The sequence below is a fragment of the Hippopotamus amphibius genome, chromosome 5 (genome assembly GCF_030028045.1).
Source record: "Hippopotamus amphibius kiboko isolate mHipAmp2 chromosome 5, mHipAmp2.hap2, whole genome shotgun sequence".
In the NCBI taxonomy this organism is placed as follows: domain Eukaryota; kingdom Metazoa; phylum Chordata; class Mammalia; order Artiodactyla; family Hippopotamidae; genus Hippopotamus; species Hippopotamus amphibius.
The window spans coordinates 29831495-29855358 of NC_080190.1; the positions used below are offsets into that span (position 1 = coordinate 29831495).

At 40.5% G+C, this 23864-nt stretch overlaps 1 protein-coding gene across 3 annotated transcripts in view; it reads left to right on the top strand.

The window, feature by feature from the left end:
• The first annotated feature begins 1839 nt into the window (after positions 1-1839).
• The window catches only part of CPN1 (carboxypeptidase N subunit 1), a 31624-nt gene continuing 9599 nt past the window's right edge, over positions 1840-23864 (top strand). Inside the window, exons 1-5 of one of the 3 annotated variants that reach the window (XM_057734208.1) lie at positions 1840-1894; positions 8746-8920; positions 13425-13624; positions 19479-19634; positions 22722-22904. In XM_057734208.1, coding sequence (XP_057590191.1) covers positions 1868-1894; positions 8746-8920; positions 13425-13624; positions 19479-19634; positions 22722-22904 — 741 coding nt within the window. In that variant the 5' untranslated portion in view covers positions 1840-1867. Of the gene's footprint in view, positions 1895-8541; positions 8921-12554; positions 12638-13424; positions 13625-19478; positions 19635-22721; positions 22905-23864 lie in introns of those variants that run through there. The other 2 variants (XM_057734207.1, XM_057734209.1) reach the window with 2 other exon arrangements.

Consider the following 23864-nt stretch of genomic DNA (forward strand, 5'->3'; position numbering starts at 1 on the left):
CACAACTACTGAAGCCCATGCACCTAGAGCCTGTGCTCTGCAGCAAGAGAAGCCACAGCAATGAGAAGCCTGCGCACCAAAATGAAGAGTAGCCCCTGCTCACTGCAACTAGAGAAAGCCTGTGTGCAGCAACAAAGACCCAATGCAGCCAATAAATAAGTTTATAATAAATAAGTTTATGATAAATAAATGAATTATTTAAAAAAAAAGAAAAAGAAAAAACATAGCAATGTAATCACCTCCCTTTAATGATTTCTGTTTTTTTTTCCTTTAGAGCCATTAGTTGGCAACTATTATTTCATCTTGTGAAGAAACATTTTTCTAAAGCTAAGTGATCCCTTCAGCTTTATTTCAACTTCTTTTTCTTCTGTTAAATATATGTTCAAAAAAAAAAAAAAATATATGTTCAATGGAGTAATTTTTATTTTTAAAACCATAAAGACTATGGTCCCCTTTTTGTAAAATTATTTATCTATCCCTCTATCTGCAAATTCATTCTTTTACAAACATTTAGTGAGTACCTAGTATGTGTTAGACATTATGTTAAGCATTGAGGACAAAATGGTTAGAAGAAAAAGAAAAGAAAAAAAAACAAGACAGTAATCCTTGCCTTCATGCAGTATTTATTTTAGTGGTGAATACACGCCCCCCACAAAAAAGGAACAAATAATTATATAGATTGCCTCTAGATAATAATAAGTATTATGAAGAATAATCAAGTAAAGGAGTAGAGAATGGTAAGGGGTAGCAGCCAAGGACTAGTTTAGGTGAGAAAGTCAGGGCCAGCCACTCTAGGGTGGTGGTATTTGAGTGTGGACTTAAGTGATATAGAGGGAAAACATTTTGGATAAGAGCATTCCAGGCAGAAAATAAAAGCAAGTGTAAAGGCCCTGGGGTAGATATAAGCTTGGTGTGTTTAAGACATTAAAAGGATTTTGTGACTCTTGCTTACTGGGCCTTTATGCAATTGTAAGAATTTTTTATTTTAAGTATGGGAAATTGCTGAAATGTTTTGAGTCAGAAAGTAATTTACGTTTTTAAAACACTCTGGCTATTGTGTATGGAAGAAAACTAGTAGGGCAAAAAAAAAAAGAAAAACAGAATATTAGAGGAGGCTTTTGTCATTCTCCAAATAAGAAATCTATGATGAGCTCTCGTCACCATCCAAGCAAGAAAGATATGGTCACCTGGACTATGACAGTGGTCAAGGTGAGGGAAATAGTTTCCAGACATATTTTCGAAGCAGTCTGTATAACTTGGTGATATGGGGAATGAGATAAAGAGAGGGACTGTGGATGAGTCCTAGATTTTGGTCTAAGAAATTGGATCAATTGTGGTAATATTTGCCAATTTAGGGAAACTGAAAAGGGAAGGAACAGTTTTTAAGAGTCGTCACAATAAGATTGATTGCCGCCAGTTGATAACAGTGGTTATTCCTAGCTGATGGGGTATGGGGTTAGTATCTTATTTTAATCCTTGTACTTTTCTGTGTTTTCATAATGTCAACTTAAAAAAATGCACAACGTGAGAGTTGCAAGTTGAGTTTATTTGGGGCAAAATGAGGACTGCAGCCTGGGAGACAGCATCCCAGATAATTCTGAGAAACTGTTCCAAAGAGGCAGAGGGGAAGATTAGTATATATGTATTCTTGGTAAAGGAGGAGTACATGCAATCAAACACATTTTTTTGTAGGGGGTTTCTGCTAGTCACGAGGAGCAGACCTCACCATGTAGGGATTTACTGCTTTTCTAGATATGAGGAAATGCAAGGGTTGGACTCATAAAATCAGCTCCTGAAAACATCGAACTATCTGAAGACCTGTTCTGCCCATCCTCCAAAGCAGAGTGCCTCATTCCTGGTCTCCACCATGAATTCCCTTCAGGGGATGTGGAAGGTCAGTAGCTACAGCAGCACAAAGTGATTTAATTCTTGTACAGGCAGATGGCAAATTCTAATTTATAGTTGACAATAACAAACATATCTCATTTTTACATAAGTATATAAAGTTATTTTTTAAAAGAATGATTTTTAGTTACCCTTAAGAACTGGAAGCTGATTAGAAGCAGTTTTCATGATGTAACCAGGCCCGTGTGATGGAGGCATTCCTGTGTTATGGAAAGCACCAGGCTTTGGAGTCAGAAAGCTAATTTAATCTCCAGATTTTCTTTTTTTTTAATTAATTAATTAATTTATTTATTTTGGCTGTGTTGGGTCTTCGTTGCTGTGCATGGGCTTTCTCTAATTGCAGCAAGCAGGGGCTACTCTTTGTTGTGGTGCTTGGGTTTCCCAGTATAGTGGCTTCTCTTGTTGTGGAGCATGGGCTCCAGGCATGCAGGCTTCAGTAGTTGTAGCATGTGGGCTCAGTAATTGTGGCACGTAGGCTCTAGGGCACACAGGCTTCAGTAGTCGTGGCACATGAGCTCAGTGGTTGTGGAGCATGGGCTCTAAATAGTTGTGGCACGTGAGCTTAGCTGCTTTGCAGCATGTGAGATCTTCCCGGCCCAGGGATCGAACCTGTGTCCCCTGCATTGGTAGGCAGATTCTTAACCACTGCACTACCAGGGAAGTCCCTCCAGATTTTCTACCTATATGTTATATGAGCTGGGAAAATCATTTAAATTTTAGGGGTCTTCGTATATGTAAATGGAATATAATGGTCCCAAGAAAGATTGCGGTGAAGTTCAAATGGGATTAATGTTGGTAAAAGCATTTAATCATTCAGTCATTCACTGACTCCACAAGTATTTAGTGGGAAATTACTATCTGCCAGGCCCCAGTCCAGTTGCTAGAGACACATCAGAAAATAAAAGAGATCAATTCTCTGTCCACAAGGTGCTTATATCCTTATAGGGAGAGAAGACAATAAACAGACAAGTAACTATACAATATATCAGATGGCAATAAATGCTTTGAAGAAATATTAAGCAGGGCAAGGTGAAAAGGGAGCACTGGGGTTTCTCCTCATCCAACTGACCCATCGTCAGTTGGTGCCATTTGTGAACACAGTTTGTATCTGTAAGGCTCTGTTCTGGCTCCAGGGACTGGAGGGTGGTTAGCGGCCCTAGGCATGGGTGCCTGTTAGAAATCCTCATGGAGGTATGGGGTACATAGTTGGAGTACAGTTTTGGAGTTCAGAGAAGTAGAAGCAAGAGACATAAATTTGAGAGTCATTAGCTTAATGTGGAATTTACGAATGAGAGCATCTGGAATTAAGTGCCGATAAAGAGAAGAAATTCAAGAAGAGATCCTAGCAGACTGCTACAGGGTCAGCGGGGTAAGGAGGAATCAATAGGGCTCACGCCTCTCGGAACTCTCCCCAGACACACACTCCTCTACCACTTTAAATCTGGTTCACATCAACTCATTCACATCTCAGGTCTCAGTTCATACGTCACTTCCTTCATTTTAAAATTTATCCAGCACGTTGTACTGGGATTTAGTGGTGAACGGTAAGATAAGTTAGTCTTGGCCTTCACTGAGTTTATCTTTTACTGGGAGAGAAAGCCAGTAGACAATAAAGAAGTAAATACCTAAATGAGGTAATTACAGACTAAGTCAAATATTCTGATTGAAATAAACAGGAGATAAGACTGAGCATAACCAGGGGAGGCCTCTTTAGATGAGATATCAGGGGAAGGCTTCCATGTGTACTTCACCATAGTGCTAATATCAGAAGTATGAGATGAGCTGGGAGAAGAACATTCCAGACAGAGAATTGGAAGATCTGTCCTGAGGACTGACTTCCTTTACTCTCCACGCTCAGCCAGGTTCCTTTTGCCCTACACTCTCCTAACCTTTATACATATATATATATGTCACCTAGCCTGGTCTCTAGCACAGAGTAGATAGATGCTTAATGCTGCTGCTGCTGCTACTATTAATACTGCTAGTAATATTTATTAAGCCCTTACTATGTACTAGGCACCATGCAAAAGGCCTTTATGTATATTATCTTGTTTGATTCACACAACTCATGTGGAAGGAGCTGTCTTCTTCTCCATCCTATACAGAGGGAAACTAGGCTATAGAAGTTAATTATTTTGCCCAAGATCAAATGGCCTAAGAGGGAGTTGAACTTATATTTAAAATTGTATATCTCTGCATATGCTAAGTGAAATAAGCCAGGTAGAAAAAGACAGATACTGTATGATCTCCCTTATACGTGGAATCTGAAAAAGCCATACTCATAGAAACAGAGTAGAACGGTAGTCGGCTGGGGCTGGGGGGTAGGGGAAATGAGATGTTGGGCAAAGAGTACAGACTTCAAGCTATAAGATGAATAAGTTCTGGGGTTCTAATGTACAGCATGATGACTATAGTTTATAGGACTGTATTATACATTTGAAAGTTGCTGACAGAGTAGATCACACATGTTGTCATCACACACACACACACACACACACACAAGTCCATGGAGGTGTTAATTAACCCTAACATGGCAATCATTTTGCAATGCATATGTGTATTAAGTAATCACGTTTTATACCTTAAATGTACACAATGTTATATGTAAATTATATCTCAGTGACACTATAAAAATTTTTTAAAAAATATTATATCCCCCTGACACTCAAGTTCCTTCTTCTTCTAGTTGCTTTGAGAGGCGTCCTATGCCCTCTGGCTTTAGGACATATGCTGTGGTACTCTATGTGAAATTCCAGGGAAGGAGTGTCGATCTCAGCCCTGATATGCAGAGGGTATTCCCTGTTTACAACACTCCAAAGTGCATACAAGCAGGGAGGGTACATCTCTCTCTCAGATAATGGGTGTCATCTATTTATCATGAGTGAGAGCACCATAAGAACTAAAGAAACATTTACCAGAGAAATCGGAATTCTTCTACAGAGAAACAATCTGGGGTTATCTAGGGACTACTAAGCCAAGCCTTCAATAGTGACAGTAGATATTGTCCTGCTGACAAAAATTCAATTAACTGTCAAGTTAAGACAGAAAAATGGGAATTTTATTTGAGCCAAACTTAGGATTGTAACCTGTGAAGCAGATTCTTAGCTCTGAGAACTGTTCCACCTGTTAGGAGTCAAAGGCACAGTCACATACATTTTCGAGACAAAGCATTGTACATCAAAATGACGTACTGGGGACTTCCCTGGTGACACAGTTGTTAAGAATCCGCCTGCCAATGCAAGGGACCATGGGCTTGACCCCTGGTCCAGGAAGATCCCACATGCTGCGGAGCAACTAAGCTCGTGTGCCACAACCACTGAGCCCATGCTCTGCAACTACTGAAGCCCACGCACCTAGAAGCCACACACAACAAGAGAAACAACGGAAATGAGAAGCCCGTGCACCTCAACGAAGAGTAGCCCTCACTTGCTGCAACTAGAGAAAACCCTCTCACAGCAACAAAGACTGAACACAGCCAAAAAATAAAAATAAATGAATGTCTTAAAAAAAATGACATTAATATTTTACGTAAAGGTCACCAAGGATACATGGTCCAGGTAAGCACATACAAAGCAAGCAGCAAGTCACCATGACACCTACAGAGCTGGGAAAGAACAATATTCTTTGAAGAAGTTACATTGGTAGGAAAAAAATTGATCTTTACTGTAGAGCAGGTCCATCTTTGAGGAGCTCTGGTTAATGTGTAACACGGATGCACACTGCACATGAAGGAGGGAGGGAGGAGGTCCAAACAAACACAGAGAGAGAATTGTATGTTTAATTTTTTCTTGTCCTGCCTTAAAATATAAATTTTATGTCATAAGTCCTAGATCAAGGGCTTAATGTGTAACAGCATTAGTGATGTCCTTTCAACCTTCTCTCTTGATGCCTGCACTCACCACCTGGGGTGTCAGGATCTCGTCAGAAAATTATGCGATTTTAGCAGTGGGTGCAAAATCCCGTGGTTTTTACTCTGTGGTACTGCTGATTTAGTACTTATCTTGGGGCAACTCTCTAGACCATCTGTGGGCCAGGCTGGCCTGTCTATGGTTTGTTCACCCAATATATCCAAGAGTTGATAGCTGTCTTTACTGACAGGTTATACTATACTGCAGGATGCAAGAGGAAAAGTCAATAATGGGTCTATTCATTCATTCAACAAATGTGCGCCTGAGCCAGGCTATGTGCTAGAGGCTGATGATCATCCCAGGGGGCAGGAACAACCCATCAGCAGGGCTTCCCTTGGTCCTAGCACCTAACACCTAGTGCAGTGGATAAGTGTCTAACAGGCAAAGTCATAAGATTGGAGATACAGAGACTGATGGTAACAGCAATCTCAAGGGGATATAAGGAAGACCCAGGGTTAGGAGTTGAGTTAAGCTGCCTGGGGAAACAGCATAAGCAAAAGCAGGAAGGCAGGTGATGAGGGCATGCTCAGAAGACAGTAGGCAGTGCGGTGGGGCTGCACTGGAGTGAGGTCACAATTGGACCTGGTAGAACTGATTTAAAAACCAGGCAGAAGGGCTTCCCTGGTGGCACAGTGGTTAAGAATGTGCCTGCCAATGCACGGGACACAGGTTCAATCCCTGGTCCAGGAAGATCCCACGTGCTGAGGAGCAACTAAGCCCATATGCCACAACTACTGAGCCTATATGCCACAACTACTGAAACCCACATGCCTAGAGCCCATGCTCCACAACAAGAGAAGCCACCACAATGAGAAGCCTGCACACCACAATGAAGAGCAGTCCCCACTCTCTGCAACTAGAGAAAGCCCACATGCTGCAACAAAGACCCAAAGCAGCCAACAAACAAATAAATAAATTAATTTTAATTATTAAAAAACCAGGCAGAAGCGCTTGGATTTTACACTCTAGCGCGTGAAGATCCACTGAAACTTTTTGTTTTTTGCTTTAAAAAACTTTTATTGAAGTATAATTTACATACCATAAAATTCATCTATTTTAAGTGTGTAAATTCAATGATTTCTAGTAAATTTACCAAGTTATGCAACCATCACCATCACCCGGTTTTAGAACATCCTCATTACTCCAACAAGATCCCTTGTGCCCATTTACAGTGAATCTCCATTCCCACTCCCAGCCCTAGTAAGTCACTATTTTACTTTCTATCTCTGTAGGTTTACTTTTGCAGGACATTTCATATAAATGGAATCATACAATAAGTGGGTTTTCAGTGTTGGCTCCTTACAGTTAGTATAGTGTTTTTGAAGTCCATCCATGTTGTAGCATGTATTAGTGTTTTATTCCTTTCTATTGCTAAATAGTGTTCAATTGTATGGCTATACCACATTTAATTTATCTACCAGTTGGTGGACTCATATATAAAATTTGTATACCATAAATTTCATCTGCTTCCTGTTTGCAATTCAATGAATTTTAGTATATTTACAGAGTTGTACAGTCACCACATCTAATTTTAGAACACTTCTATCACCCTAAGAAGAAATCTTGTGCCCATTTATAGTCACTCTACATTTTCACTCCTAGCCCTAGCCAACCTCTAATTTACTTTCTGTCTCTGTATGTTTGTCTTTTCTAAATCTCTCATATGAATTGGATCATCTAATATGTGATCTTTTGTGTCTTACTTCTTTCACTGAACCTAATATTTTTAATCCGTACAATGTATCAGTACTTCACTCCTTTTCATTGTCAGATGATATTCCATTGTATGGATATGCCGTATTTTGTTTCTCCATTCATTAGTTAACGGGCATTTGGATTGTTTCTCCTTTTCTATTGTGAATAATACTGCTGTGAACATTCACATACTAGTTTTTGTGTGGACATGTGTTTTCATTTCTCTTAGTTAGATACCTAGGAGTAAAACTGCTGGATTGTATAATAAATATGTATTTAAACTTTTAAGAAACTCAAAACTGTTTTCCGAAGTGGCTGCACCATTTGTATTCCCATCAGCAATATGTGAGGGTTCTAGTTTCTCCCTATTCTCAACAACACTGTGTCTTTTTGATTATAGTCATTCTAGTAGATATGATGTGATATCTCATTGTGGTTTTAAGTTACATTTCCTTAATGACCAATAATGTTGAACATCTTTAATGTACTCATTAGTCATTCATATATCTACTTTAGTAAAATATCTATTCAGATCTTTTGCCCACTTTTAAATTGGGTTGTTTGTTTTATTACTGGGTTGTAAGAGTTCTTGATTTTTTCTGCATATATTGTCAGATACATGATTGGCAACTGTTTTCTCCCAACCTGTGGTTTACCTTTTTATTTTCTCAATGGTACCTGGTTGAAAGATTTTTGAGGAGAAAAGTGACAAGACAGAGCTGTGCTTCAGAAAGATAGGATGTAGAATGGATAAAAAAGACAGAGTGCTCTATTTTAATACCCCTTCCTATATTGTGGGATGTAGGGAACAAGGACAGGCCAAGCTTCTCAAAATTCTCCAGGCATCAAAGGGTTATAAGCAGCTATTTATTGAAGCCTGTTTACAGTCCAGTTAATCAGTAAACCAGAATCAGTGAAACTACCCAATCTGGAGAAGTGCAAAAATCTTTCAAAAGGTTTTCATGGATTAGGGGAGGCAGAGAAATGGGGGAGGGGAGATGAGTGCCTATTCCAGAGCTACATAAATAATTTCTGGCTTTGGAGGGGCAGTTCTGAACTTTCTTCCCAGGTGCTGTCACACTGGTGTTTCTGGCGGGAAACTAGGAAGAGCTGATTCTTCACCCTTGGATTTTGACTGGTTACTGGGAGAAGCAGGACCCATTTTAGTGAGTCTCCGAAAAAGCCCAGCAAGATGTCAGACCTCGTTTCAATCTTCCTCCACCTCCTTCTCTTCAAGTTGGTTGCCCCAGTGACCTTTCACCACCACCGCTATGATGACCTCGTGCGGACGCTGTACAAGGTGCACAATGAATGCCCCCACATCACGCGGGTTTACAGCATTGGGCGCAGTGTGAAGGGGAGACACCTCTACGTGCTGGAATTCAGCGACTACCCTGGAATCCATGAGCCCTGTAAGCCCTGAGCATGTCTTAAAGTTTGTGGGGGCAGGACCCTTCCCTTACAAATCCAGTAACTGGGGTGGTTTCTGGGGAGGTCCCTGGACCCCTGCACCCATAAAGTATCACCACTTCCTCAGCCTGTGCTAAGTATTTCCTTGCTTAGCTCTCAAACGAGCCCTGCCTCTGGGGAGCTGCAACCCCAATTCAGGCTCCAGTCTGTTCCTCCTTTTTGGGTTTTGTTTGCTCAAGACCTTAACGGTAAAAGGTGAGTCTTCTTCCCTGCTCCCTTCTCATCTCCCCTGCCTTCCCTCCCATTACCCTTCTTTCTCCCTTGCTCTTACTATTCTGCCTTTCCCTATCCAATGCCTCTGGAGAAACAATTAGCCCTTCCAGTTCTGCCAGGAAACTTAGAAGAGTTTAGGGATAGCTCTTTGGGGAATGACAGTGTAATCAGAGTATGGGATCCAGGAGAGAGTTTGAGGTCTGGGGTATTCATTTTGTTCATTGCATTATTTATTGTTAGTTTGTTTCTGTTGTAAAAGCAATCCATGTTTGGATTAAAATAGAAATTAGATGAGGAAAAAACCTCACCCATAATCCCATCACTCACAGATGATCATTATTAACATATTGATGTATCTCCTTCCAGACTTTCTTCTACGCATGTCTAAGCCACCTCCCCTTATGCACACGTCATTTTTTTATAAAAATGGAATTATACTATATCTGCTTTTCTCATTTCATAGTCTTTGATGAATCGCATCCATGTCTGTAAATGTAGATCTACATTATCATTTTTTGGCTGCATAATATTCCATCGTTGCATGGTTGTTATTTAACAGTTCATTTATTGATGGGCATTTACATCATTTCTAATTTCTTACCACTTTACTTACAGCAATTGTGACATTCAAGTATATCAGTTCCTCTTTCAAATTGTCAGCCTCAAGTCTCTTTTCCTCTCCACTCCACACCCCTCACTCTAGCCCAAATTCCATCACAACGTGACTAAATGATTGTACTGGGCTCCTGACTATTCTCCAACTCCTAGCAGCCAGCATTCTCTAAACCTTTCATTTAAGACACAGATGCTGCATGCCCCAGTACTGATATAATCCCCTTACTGCCTTGCTTAAAAACCTTCAATCACAACCTCACAGAGTGGATTCTGTCCATGAGAGCTTCAGAATCTTGCATGGCCAGTGCGGGGGAGGGTGCGAGGAGGGGTGGAAGGCTGACTCAAGGAAGGCTATGTGATTAGGTGACGATAAGGGCCTTGCTTTGAAAATACACTTGCATAGCAAACACCTTGCTTTTACTCAGATTGTGTGTTCATTGTGGAAGCTTGTGGGTGCTAATGGACATTGTAGGCTTAGCCCCTCACTCCATGCCCTTTCTTGGTGCCCTCTGTACTTTCTAGCATTCAAGGCCTTTCTTGAAGCTTTTCATACTATTCTACCTCACTGATCTCTCTTTTCTCTGATGCCCTATAAAGTGTCCATCCATTCATTCCTTAATTATTCCACAATTACTGATTATCTACTCAATGTAAGCACTTTGATAGACTCTGAATATAGCACAGAGAATAAAACAAAGACTCTGCCCTCAGGGCCTTAATTCTAGTGAGGTAAGATTGGCAATAGATAGGTAACTAAATAAATATATATTATATCAGATGAAAATAAGTGCTATTGAGAAAAAGAAACCAGGAAGGATAGCCAGCTCATGGAAGCAACCTAAATGTCCATCAACAGATGAATGGATAAAGAAGATGTGGTACATATATACAATAGAATATTACTCAGCTGTAAAAAGAACGAAATTGGGACATTTGTAGAGACATGGATGGACCTAGAGACTGTCATACAGAGTGAAGTAAGTCAGAAAGAGAAAAGCAAATATCGTATATTAATGAATATATGTGGAATCTAGAAAAATGGTACAGATCAACCGGTTTGCAAGGCAGAAATAGAGGCACAGGTGTAGAGAACAAACATATGGACACCAAGTGGGGAGGGGGGGTTGAGGTGGGATGAATTGGGAGATTGGGATTGCCATGTATACATTACTAATAAGAAAAAAAGTATCAAATTGTACACTTTAAATATATGCAGTTTATTGTATGTCAATTATATCTCAATAAAAGTTCTTTAAAAAAAAAAAAAGAGAGAGAGAGTTTAAAAAAATAAAAAAGAAACCAGGACAGAGAGATAGGGAGTCATGGAGAATTGTGGGTTGAGTGGGGGAGGGGTGTTGCTTTTTGGGAAAACTTCTACTTCGAGGTGATTTCTGAGTATGTGATGGAGGTGCCATACTGCTATTGGGGAGGAAAACACTGTGCAGAGGGAAGAGCAGGAAAGTGCTTGGCATGTGTGAGGAGCAGTGAGGAGGCCCCTGTGGCTCCAGGAGAGGGAACCATGGGAAAGCAAGGTCAGAGCAGAGTTGTTGGAGATACTGGACAGGAGGAGATCATGCGGAGCCTTATGGGGCTTTGCAAACAATTCGGCTTTTGCTCTGAGTGAAGTGAGAAGCCACAATAGGGTTTTAAGCAAAGGAGTGAAGTGATCTGACTAAAACTTTTAAAAGATCACAAAAAACAAGGGTCAGCAAACTAGAGCCTTGAGGGCCAGCTACCTGTTTTGGTAAATAAAATTTCACTGAAACAGTCACACCTATTTGTTTTTGTATCGTCTACATCTGCTTTCACTGGAAGCGTTGAGTAGCTGCAATGAGGACAATATAACCCAGGAAGCCCAAATGATTTACTATCTAGTCCTTTACAGGAAAAGTTTGCCAACCACTGACTCAGGAGAATAGACTTGCATGGCTGGGCAGATGCAAGGAGTTCAAGTAGGAGATTTATTGTAATAATCCAGGCATGCGAGTATGGGAGCTTGAACCAAAATGATGGCAGTGGTTGTTAGGAGAAGTGGTTGCATTATGGATATATAGAAAGTAGAGACAAAAGAATTTTACACTGAGCACCTACTAAGAGCAAGGCACTATGCTAGGTTCTACAGGGCAGTGGTTCCCAAACTTTTGGATTTCACACACACACACATACATGTATTATATATATATATATTTATATATATAATTATATGATATATAAAATATATATAATTATATGATATATAAATATATATATAATTATATGATATATAAATATATATATAATTATATGATATATAAATATATATATATATGAGATTGGAGGGGACTAAAATAGATTTTCCAGATTTTATTTTACTGAATAAGGATGTTGAAGAATACTACCTGCCATCTGCTCTCACCATCCTGTCCTAAAATAAGGGATAGCTTAACACCAAGAAAAGTAAGAAAGACAGGGTAAGATTAAAGAAATACACTAAGATTAAAGAATGCACATGATAGAAAATCCACCACACAATCCTTATGAGTTATAGACATTCCTCTGAGAAAGACTGCTGTAGATTTACTCAGATAAATAACAATGGATTGTATCCTAAAGAAAATTAAAAATGATATACATTGCCAAGGCCAGGTCCAGTAAAGAAAACAGGACCTGTGCAAAACTAGGCAAAACTCAGAGTAGAAAGTGGTAAGTATCATAAAAGGGAAGTTTAATAGGGAGTTCACTTCCAGCAAGGAGAATCCAAGATGCTTCACTGAGTAAGGAGCATTTGAACCTAGATGTATGGTGAGGAGGACATGGAAATGTGGAGATGAAGAAGCACAGAATCAGAAAAGGTATGGAGGCAGGAGGGTGTTGGGTGGAAGTGAAACACTTGGCAAGAGATTTTCTCCTTCCTTTTAAAAGGGGGCAAGAATGATTTTCTTTAAGTGATTCTAGAGGCTCTTTTCATGACCTCAATTCTTACTTCAGTTGAACAGTTAACATAGCCAAAGAAAAGACTGAGGAATGAGACATACATAGACTCCTTCCTACTCTGTGCCTCAAGACACAGCATTCTCAGATATGAAGGGGAGATTTTAGTTTCCTGAGTACCAGGAAAATTAAATTTTCAACTGGTACAATTAGGAACTGTTACGCTATAGCCTAGAGTACTCCAGGCCAGCAGATCTTGGGAAAGCACCGTCCGTATCCTGAAAAGATTTGTCTCTGAGAAGCATTAAGCTACCTTAGTGCCACCTGGGCTTTGACCTCTATTATTAATCAGCCAGGTGACCTCAGACAATTTACTTAACCTCTTCCATACGCCGTACCCTCACCCTAAGACTCATAATGCCTACTTTACGGGTTTTCTGTGAAGATTAGCAGTAACGTAAATGCCTAGTATGCAGTGGGGCTTTAGTAAATAGTAGACATTATTATCCCTGGCATGAATTTTTGTAGCATTTGTAGCTGCAATTTGTTCAAAGGGGGCACAGGATTATTGGAAAAGTCCGAACAGAAGCATAAGGTTTTCTTTTATTCATACTGAAAAAGAAGGAAAACGTCCCTTTGTATGGTTAGGAATCAAAGGCACTTGCAAGCTTTCCCCGTCTTCTTTATGTGTGTTTCTCCTGCTTGCAGTGGAACCAGAAGTCAAGTACGTGGGGAACATGCATGGCAACGAGGTGCTGGGTCGCGAGCTGCTGCTGCAGCTGTCAGAGTTCCTGTGCGAGGAGTTCCGCAACCGGAACCAGCGCATCGTGCAGCTAGTGGAGGGCACGCGCATTCACATCCTGCCGTCCATGAACCCCGACGGCTATGAGGTGGCCGCCGCCGCCCAGGTACCGAGCCCCAGGGGGGAAGGCCCTGTAGAGAGCAGAGCCGTCTTAGGGAGTAAGGAAAAGGAGGGGGACCAGGTGTCCTCACTGTGACTGCCACGATGTGATAGAGGATAAGCTGGAGAAATAGAATGAAGTGTGAGGACAAATTCAGCCCTGTAGCACCCTAGGCAATGAATGTGGGTTCTCTCTGAGCCTCAGTTCCGTCCCCGCCTTTCCATCTGAGTTCTCCATTTCATTGTGAGGATCAATGAAGCGCTATCAGTGATAACACTTTATCAACTGGAAAATACTGAACAGGTGTGAAGGGATAGTGCAAAATAGCCCTTCTTCCCTGAACTTTTAGCTTCAAACCCTAAATACTCTTCTTCCTCCCACAATGCACTTCCATCTGAATTGGGGGAGGAAAAGAGAAAGAACGAGTTTTTCTCAAGAATTGCGGGGTGGCGGATTAGTCCTGTTATAGATTCTTCATACTTTATTACATTTCTGTACAGCTTTTTCCTCTACTAGTATAGTACTCAGCCTTTGAATTCTTTATCTTAGAGTTACATTGTTCAGGGACAAGCCAAAAAAAAATATGTTTACGGGGTTTACTTTATTTCCTAACATAAATTCAAAATATCAATGTGCCTAACTTTAAATCAGTGATTCTTTTGTGGCTGTGCATCAGAATCATAGGCGAAGATTTTTGAAATACAGATTCCCAGGTCCTCTCCCCACCCCAAATCTACTGAATTAGAATTTTCAGGGGGTGAGGGCAGGTATCTGTCTTACACAATGGATATGTTTCTTTAAAAGATGTATTTAAACCTGGCTTGTTTGGGACTCTTTTTTTTTTTTTTTTTTTGGAGATAGGTGTAAATAAGAGTTGTTTTTCTTATTTTTTATTTTTCATTTAAAAATATGTTTGTTGGGGGATAGTCTTAAAATGTTTTTTATGTTTAAGACTAGAATTTACGACTCTACTTTTTTAAAAATTTGGTTTTATTGTGTAAGAACACCTAAAATGAGATCTACCGTCTTAACAAAATTTCAAGTGTACAATACAGTATTGACTATAGGTAAAATGTTGTACAGCTGATCTCCAGAACTTATCTATCTTGTTCAACCGAAACTTTATAGCCCTTCATTAGTAACTTCCCATTTTCCCCTCCTCTCAGCTCCTGGCAACCACCTTCCGCTCTCTGACTACATGACTCTGACCACTGTGTCCCATACAAGTGGATCCACTCAATATCTCTCCTTGAATGGCCCATCCTGGTTTAAACCTACTAGGGGACAGGGCTGAAGGGTGAGGAGAAGCAGGGAGGGGAACGGAGCCAAGATGTTGAGCCAAACACAAATCGACCCTTGCAATCTTACAACCTCCTGCTGATGTGACTCAACAAATGAAAAAAACAAACAAAAAAACAAAGAAAACATTGTCCCCCCCCAGTGGAAATCAGAGAGATGGACATGAACGTGCCTCAAGACTTGAGTTTTCAAAAGAATAGGACAATTTGAGAGTGGTGTGGGGGAGAACCCCGCCTGGCTGCTTTCCTCCTACTAGTCCTTCCCTGTATTGCAGTGGGTAGACTGGAGAAGCACTTCAGACCTGCCCATGTCTTTTGTGCAATGAAGTGGGGGTGGGAGGTAGTGGAGAAAATCCCTGCCAAATCCTAGAGCCATCTCTGGGGAGGCAGTCACCTCTGCTCACCTGCTATACACTTGTTTGAAGGGAGCAGATCTTGAGCCTGAACCCAAGAGAGGACCCATCGGGTTCTCAGACTCCCAGAGCTACATGCCATACCCAGAGGAAACCTGTCTGCATGGCTACACAGGGAAGACCTGCCTGGCCACCTAAATTTAAAGGCACCTGTAGGTAAGGTAGAGCAATGTGGCTCCATCTCCCAAAGATGTTCAAGTCCTAATCCCTGGAACCTGTAAATATGTTATGTTACATGGCAAAGGGAATTAAGGTTACAGACAGATTTAAAGTTGTTAATCAACTGACCTTAAAATACCCTGGATTATTTGGGTGGGCCCAGTGTAACCAATCACAAGGTCCTTTAAATGTGGAAGAGGGAGGCAGAAGGTCATAGTCAAATTGAGATTTGAAGATGTTCTAGGGAAGCAGATTCCCTTAGAGACTTCAGAAGGAGCACAGCCCTGCTGACACATTTTGGTCTTGTGAGACCCATTTCGATCTTCTGACCTTCAAAACTGTAAGATCATCGGTTTGTGCAAGTTTAAGCCCTAAGGTTGTGGTAATTTATTACAGCAGTAATAGGAAACTAATAAATGAACCTTGTTTATGGGAACTTTCTGTTAAAGGGAGTCCTTAATGCCAGCCTAACTAATGACCCAGTGTGAGTAGTAAGTCAACTGATAGGTAAATTAACATAACTTTAACATGGATGGTTATGAGTTACGTTGATACAAATCAGCAAGCAATGAAAACCCCTGGAAGCATATTGAAAATCATTATCTCACAGAAGTGAAAAATCAAACTCCAAATAGAAAAATCATATAAATGTTTTGCACTGGAACAGAATTGATGTAAGAAACTTAAAAGAATGTAAAAAAATATGTTTTCAATGAGATTTAAGAATAAAATACAAGCACAATGCCATGAAAATAGAGAAATCTGAGAACAATAAAGAGTTCTTAGAAAAATATGAGAGTAGTAGTACATCTGTGAGTTTTTAGCCTCCTAGTGTCCACGCATTCACCCTACTTCCAGGAATGGCCACCAATTTAGGCTCTCCCCTCTCAGTCCACAGGGCTCCAGTGGACACTATTCCCCTTCTCCAATGTCAAACAAAACATCAAATAGCATTTCAGTTTTGCAAGAGCCTGTGAACTTGGACTTCCTAGATGGCGCAGTGATTAAGAATCTGCCTGCCAATGCGGGGGACATAGGTTCGAGCCCTGATCTGGGAAGATTCCGCATGCCGCAGAGCAATTAAGCCTGTGCGCCACAACTGTTAGAGCCTGTGCTCTAGAGCCCGTGAGCCATGAGTGTGGCGCAACTACTGAAGCCCATGCACCTAGAGCCCATGCTCCACAACAAGAGAAGCCACTACAGTGAGGAGCCCGTGCACCACAATGAAGAGTAGCCTCTGCTCGCCACAACTAGAAAAAGCCCATGTGCAGCAGCAAAGACCCAATGCAGCCAATAAATAAATAAAATAAGTTTATTTAAAAAAAGAGCCTGTGAACTTATCTCTATTCCACCACTTTATATATTTTAGTTATTTATGTAAATATCTATCTCCCCATATATACCATGAATTCCTGGAAAGCTAGCATAATGTCTCATGATCTCTTTCCCTAGTGTCTTTCAGAGGGCTTTGAATAGAGATAGACCTAAATAGATGTGGATTGATTAAATGGATGAATGAATGAGTGAATACATGACCAAATAAATGATGAAATGTGAAGTGTGAGCAGAGAGGTTAAGGGATCCATGAAGTTGATATTGCTCAGAAAAAAGATAACCAAGGATCCTAAGTAAAAATAATAAAGGAGGGGATGGTTTCCACTTTGGAAAACAGTTTAGCAGTTTCTGAAAAAGTTAAATATGGACTTACTTTACGATCCAGCAGTTCTACTACTGGATATTAGAAATGAAAACATACGTCCACACACAGACTTATACACAAATGTTCACGGTGGCATTATCCACAATAGCCAAAACGTGGAAACAAACCAAATACCCATGTACTGGGTTTAATAGTATATCCTCTGCCCCCTCCAATTCATGTCTACCTGGAACCTATGAATATGACCTTATTTAGAAATAGGGTCTTTGCATATGTAATCAAGTTAAAGTGAAGTCATACTGGATCAGGGGACCTAAGTCAAAAATAACTGGTGTCCTTATAAGAAGAAAGCAATTTGTACTCAGAGACACAGACATACAGGGGAGAAGGCTATGTGAAGATGGAAGTAGAACACCTAGGACTACCAGCAACCACCAGAAGCTAGAAGAGTCCAAGAAGCATCCTCCTTTAAAGCCTTTAGAGAGCATGACCTTGCTGCCATCTTGAGTTCAGACTTCTAGCCTCCAGAACTGTGAGAGAATACATTTCTGAAGTTTTAAGCCAACTAGTTTGTGGTAATTTGTTACAGCAGTCCCAGGAAACAGATACAGTCTATTAACTGGTGAATGGATAAACAAAATGTGATAAATCCATATCGTGGAATTACTCAGAAATAAAAGAGAATGAAGAACTGATACATGCTACAACATGGAGGAACCTCAAAAACATTTTGCCCAGTGAAAAAAGCCAAGCATATAATATATGATCCACCTTATTGAAATGTCTAGAAAAAGCAAATCCATAGCGACAGAAAGTGATTACCTAGGGCTGGAGTAAAAATGAGGAGTGACTGTAAATGGGCATGAGATTTCTTTTCAGAGTGATAGAGATATCCTTAAATTGTGGTAAAAGTTGCACAATTCTGTAAGCATACTAAAATTCATTGAATTGTATGCTTAAAATGGATGAATGTTGTGGTATGTAAGCTGTATGTATCAATAAAACCGTTTTTTAAAAATAGGGGTTCCCACCCTCCTGCACTGTTGGTGGGAATGTAAGCTGGTGCAGCCACTATGGAAAACAGTGTGGACAGTCCTTAAAAAACTAACAATAGAGCTACCATATGATTCAGTGATCCCACTCCTGGGCGTATATCTGGAAAAGATGAAAACTCTAATCCGAAAAGATATATGCACCCCAATGTTCGTAGCAGCACTATTTACAATAGCCAAGACATGGAAACAACCAAAGTGCCCATCAACAGACGATTGGTTTAAGAAGATGTGGTATAAATATCCAATGGAATATATTACTCAGTCGTAAAAAGGAATGAAATATTGCCATTTGCAGCGATGGATGGACCTAGAGATTATCATACTAAGTACAGTAAGTCAGACAGAGAAAGACAAATATTATAAGTGATAAGTGATATCACTTGTAAGTGGAATCTAAAAAATAATGGAAATGAATCTTTATACAGAACAGAAACAGACTTGGACATAGAAGACAGACTTATAGTTACCAAAGAAGAAAGAGATGAGGGAGAGATAAATTATGAGTATGGGATTAACAGATACAAACTACTATACATAAACTAGATAAACAACAAGAATTTACTGTATAGTATGGGGAACTATAGTCAATATCTTGTAATAACCTATAATGGAAAATAATCTGAAAAAATATATATACTGAAAAAATTATACTTTCTCACTGCATATACTTCTGTCATTCTGATTAGACAAACATAATATTTATTTATTCATTCATTTATTTAAATATTTTAAACATTGGAGGGTTTTTTATTTTTAAATATTTATTTATTCATTTATTTAGTTTTGGCTGCATCAGGTCCCAGCTGTGGCATGCAGGATCTTTCACTGTGGTGCAAGGGCTTCTCTTAGTTGTGTCATGCGGGCTTCAGAGGGTCTAGGCTCTGTGGTTGTGGCATGTGGGCTTAGTTGCCCCGCGGCATGTGGTATCTCAGTTCCCTGACCAGGGATCAAACCCATGGCCCCTGCATTGGAAGGCCGATTCTTAACCACTGGACCACCAGGGAAGTCCCATAAACATTTTTTTAAATAGGGGTTCCCATTATCCTGAAACACCTTCTTTTTGTTAGAGCTTCTCCTGGGATCTCTACCTCAAGCACATGGTCTACAGGGAAACTTGAACCATACCACTGGTACTTTGGATGAGTTAAAGCAGAAAATGCTACATCATTTGATAGATCGAGCTAATGTGTGAAAAAAAAAAAAAACTATACAGTGTTCTTCAAAAGAGCATCTAGTCTGAAACTGTCATATTTCATCTCTTCCTTTTCCCACTAGGACCGGGACATTTCTGGGTATCTGGTTGGCAGAAACAATGCAAATGGAGTGGACCTGAACCGCAACTTTCCCGATCTCAATACCTACATCTACTACAATGAGAAGAACGGAGGCCCCAACCACCACTTGCCCCTTCCAGACAACTGGAAAAGTCAGGTATGAGACGAAATTTGCATGCAGAAGCAGGTAAATCACATCTGGAATTTCTTCTCTCAATCTGCACATCAACTAAACAAGCAAGAATGAAGCATCAACCCAACTCCATGCTGGTCTGTCCAGAGCAGTGCTAACCGTATCATATGCGTCTGTATTTCTTCTCTCCTTGAGCACAGAGCCCTTCACTGAGCACATGATGTTTGATGTTAGTGGTGAGAGTGGTGAAGGGGGTGAAAATGGTATCATACTGTTGCACAGCACTTGATCATTTTTTAGAATGCTTTCTCAGCTAGTGTTTCAGATGATCATCATAGCACTGTGGTAAATGCATCAAGCAATGCTGTCCATCCCCGTTTTACAGGTATCACCTATAGAAAAAATAGCTTAAACTCACACAGCTAGTAATTGATGGACTCAAGATTAAAACCCAGGTCTTCTAACCCCTCATCTGACATTCTTTCTCCTGCGCTACCCTGTTGACAGAGAACTGTAGCATTCTTTTTTTTTTTTAATTTTATTTATTTATTTATTTGTTGGCTGTGTTGGGTCTTTGTTACTGCACACGGGCTTTCTGTAGTTGCGGAGAGCAGGGGCTACTCTTTGTTGCGGTGCTCGGACTTCTCATTGCCATGGCTTCTCTTGTTGTGGAGCACAGGCTGTAGGTGCACAGGCTTCGGTAATTGTGGCACGTGGGCTCAGCAGTTGTGGCACATGGGCTTAGCTGCTCTGAGGCATTTGGAATATTCCCAGACCAGGGTTCAAACCCGTGTCCCCTGCATTAGCAGGTGGACTCGTAACCACTGCGCCAGCAGGGAAGCCTGAGAACTGTAGCATTCTAAAGAGAAATCTCTCTTGCATGTGATGAACTGTATACTTATCAACAATTAGCTATAGAAGGAGGTTCAGGGAGTATCACCCTTAGAAGAGAAGTTTTTCTTCTTCTCTTTCTATATGACCCTTGACTACTTTAGCATACTCTCATTTCCCTTACTTTCTCAATCAAAGGATCCCATTTGATGCTCCCAGGCCTCTCACCCCTTGGTAATGGGAATGGTTCCCTCCTGATGGTCGGCCTGTTCCTGGAAATGACTCTTGTCATCCTCGGAGCATCACCACCATGCTGCTTCTTACACCATGTGGGCTAGTTCTAAACATTCTCTTTGTGAATACCTAAACTTAAGAGACTGGGGAGAGAAAAATAAAGCAGGTGTAAGGCTTTATATTGGGGGTTTCTAGATGGAATATCATCAGTTTTTTTTCCCTTGGAATTGAAGCAAAAGTCATGCCGACATAATACATCAAAAATAACTTTGCGGGCTTCCCTGGTAGCGCAGTGGTTAAGAATCCACCTGTCAATGCAGGGGATGCAGGTTCGAGCCCTGGTCCAGGAAGATTCCACATGCCATGGAGCAGCTAAGCCTGTGCACCACAACTGCCAAACCTGTGCTCTAAAGCCCGAGAGCCACAACTGTTGAGCCTGCATGCCACAACTGTTGAAGCCCAAGCGCCTAGAGCCCGTGCTCCACAATAAGAGAAACCACCGCACTGAGAAGCCCATGCACTGCAATGAAGAGTAGCCCTGGCTCACTGCAACTAGAGAAAGCCCGCATGCAGCAACAGAGACCCGATGCAACCAATAAATAAAATAAATGTATTAAAAAAATAACTTTGCACTCATTGGCATATCCAGCCAGAAGGATGTTCTGATTTATTAAGCTTGTCTACATAAAATAAGGTAATTGAACCAGTAATAATTAGACTCCCACTGGCTCCTCTGTCTGCATCTTAGATGAAAAAAAGATAATGCAAAGCTCTCCTGCTCTTGATGGGACAGCCTTGAGGGCCAGGAACAGTGAGAGGCTGGCCTCTTTCTGATGGATGGAATCTTAGAACATGGGGAAAGGACTGCTTTAAAGCATCTGAGCCCTGGTCACAGAGCTGGACTAGTGTCTCTGGGATTACATTCATTCTGATTAGGTGAAACAACAGTATTCATTCTGTCTCCCTTGGGATGGAAAAGATGGGGGCTTTCACAGCTGACCATTGGTCCAGGAGGAGCCATTAATACATTAACACCGCATAACCTCTAAGCACATCCATCTTGAGGGGAGGGAAAAAATGAAGACTGTAAATTATTTACGTATGCTACAAGTCCAGTAGATTTCTTTAGAATACTGTCACTCATTAGCAATATCATCTGCAATACAAAGGCTGGAATCTCACTACGTAGCCAAGTCTGGCCCATGTTATAGTGTGTCTAATTCATGAAATTTGGATATAACTGTAGGAGAACATTACATGTCAACATTACAGCAGATGTGTTGGGGGCAGGAGGAGGTTGAAAACCATTGCTGTAAACTAGCAATTTTCAGATATATTTACTAGAACCCTAGATTTCTGCAGAAGAGCTCCAGAAGCTACTGGAACAGTGGGTAAATTGGAGAACCCTTTCTTTGTTGCCAGAGAGACACCAAACTGGGGCTCTGAGCTCTCCAACCATGCTACCTTCTTCAAACTGTTCTTTTTCTCCCTCTCTCTTTCTCTTTCTCTCTCTCTTTTTTTTTTTTTTGGATAGACTTTATTTTTGAGCAGTTTCAGGTTCACAGCAAAATTGAGTGGAAGGTACAAAATACTATCATATATTCCCTGGTTCCCATTATCCACATCTCCCACAGAGTGGTACATTTGTTACAATGATGAACCTACAATGACTTGTCATCATAGTTTACACTAGCGTCCACTCTTCGTGTTGTATATTCAGTGGGTTTTCACAAATGTATCATGACATGTATCTACCGTTTTGCATCAAGCACAATAGTCTCACTGCCCTCAATGACCTCTTTTTAGCTATTTTGAATACTGAGATTCCACATGAGATTTCATTTTGAAAAAGTGTTCCATTCACTTAACTTGTTAAACTATCAAGCAAAAGATCAAAATTTCCCCACATGCACTTCTCATATCTGGTAGGACTCTCTTTGCTTTATTCAGACATGCCATCCTCTCAGGCCACTTGCTAACAAACTCATGTGAGGAGCCATTTGGCTTCAGCTGCAGCTTCACCACCAAGCTCTCACCTCTCCTCAGGTAGAACCCGAGACCCAGGCTGTGATCAAGTGGATCCGCTCCTTCAACTTTGTCCTTTCAGCCAATCTCCATGGAGGGGCCGTGGTGGCCAATTACCCATATGACAAGTCCCTTGAGCACCGGATCCGAGGTTTCCGCCGCACTGCTAATACCCCCACGCCTGATGACAAGCTTTTCCAGAAGGTATGCAGAATGTCTGCCTGTCCAGCCACAGAAATTTGGGGCTCAGGAGAGTGACAGAGGTCAAATTAATAACACAGGACCCTATTAGGAATGAGCCAACAGAAAATTGTTGACAACACCTCCTGCTCGTTAGGAGCTTACAGTCTAGTATATTACATTTTGTTTTGAGTGATAAACCATAAATTCATGAGAAAAGTAAATAAATAAGAAAGCTTTTTCTAGTACAGGTGCCACAACGTAAAAAAATACTTAGGCTAATGGCAAACAGGAAATATGCCGAAAGCCTAATAGTGCTGGTGGTAAGCTAGAGCATTAAATGTGAATTTGGGGGGGCTCCAACTTATAGTTTTATGGTAATGTGGCTATATTAATGAAAAATAGGCCATGCACGTGAAAAAGGTTTGCATAATAGTTCAAAACAGCAATAGAATAAAATTAACAGGTTAGTTATTTCATAGATAATATTATTAATAATATATAATTAATATAATGATAATATTACTTAGTATCTCACTATTTTTTTTTTTGGCTGCACCCCACAGCTTGTGGGATCTTAGTACCCCAGCCAGGGACCGAAACCTGGGCCCCGGCACTGAAAGTGCCAAGTCCTAACCACTGGACTGCCAGGGAATTCCCCTGTAATGATAACATTATTAATTCAACAATTAATTAATTATAGAGAATAACACCAGTTTTTGCTTTGCAAAGCAAATATATTATTATATTTTCTTCTCTAGTAATCTCATTTTGTCCATTGTTATAAAATAGTAATGAAAGAGAATTATAGAGATTTTGAATATATCCCTCTCCCTCCAACACACATCTCTCACCCCCAATACATAATTCTTTTTGTGATGAAGACCTATCTTATTTGCTTCTTGATTTCTCTTACAAAACTCAACTGAAAAGTGAGGTACACCTAGAAAGGGAGCTTATACATCACAAAGTGCCACCCCTCCC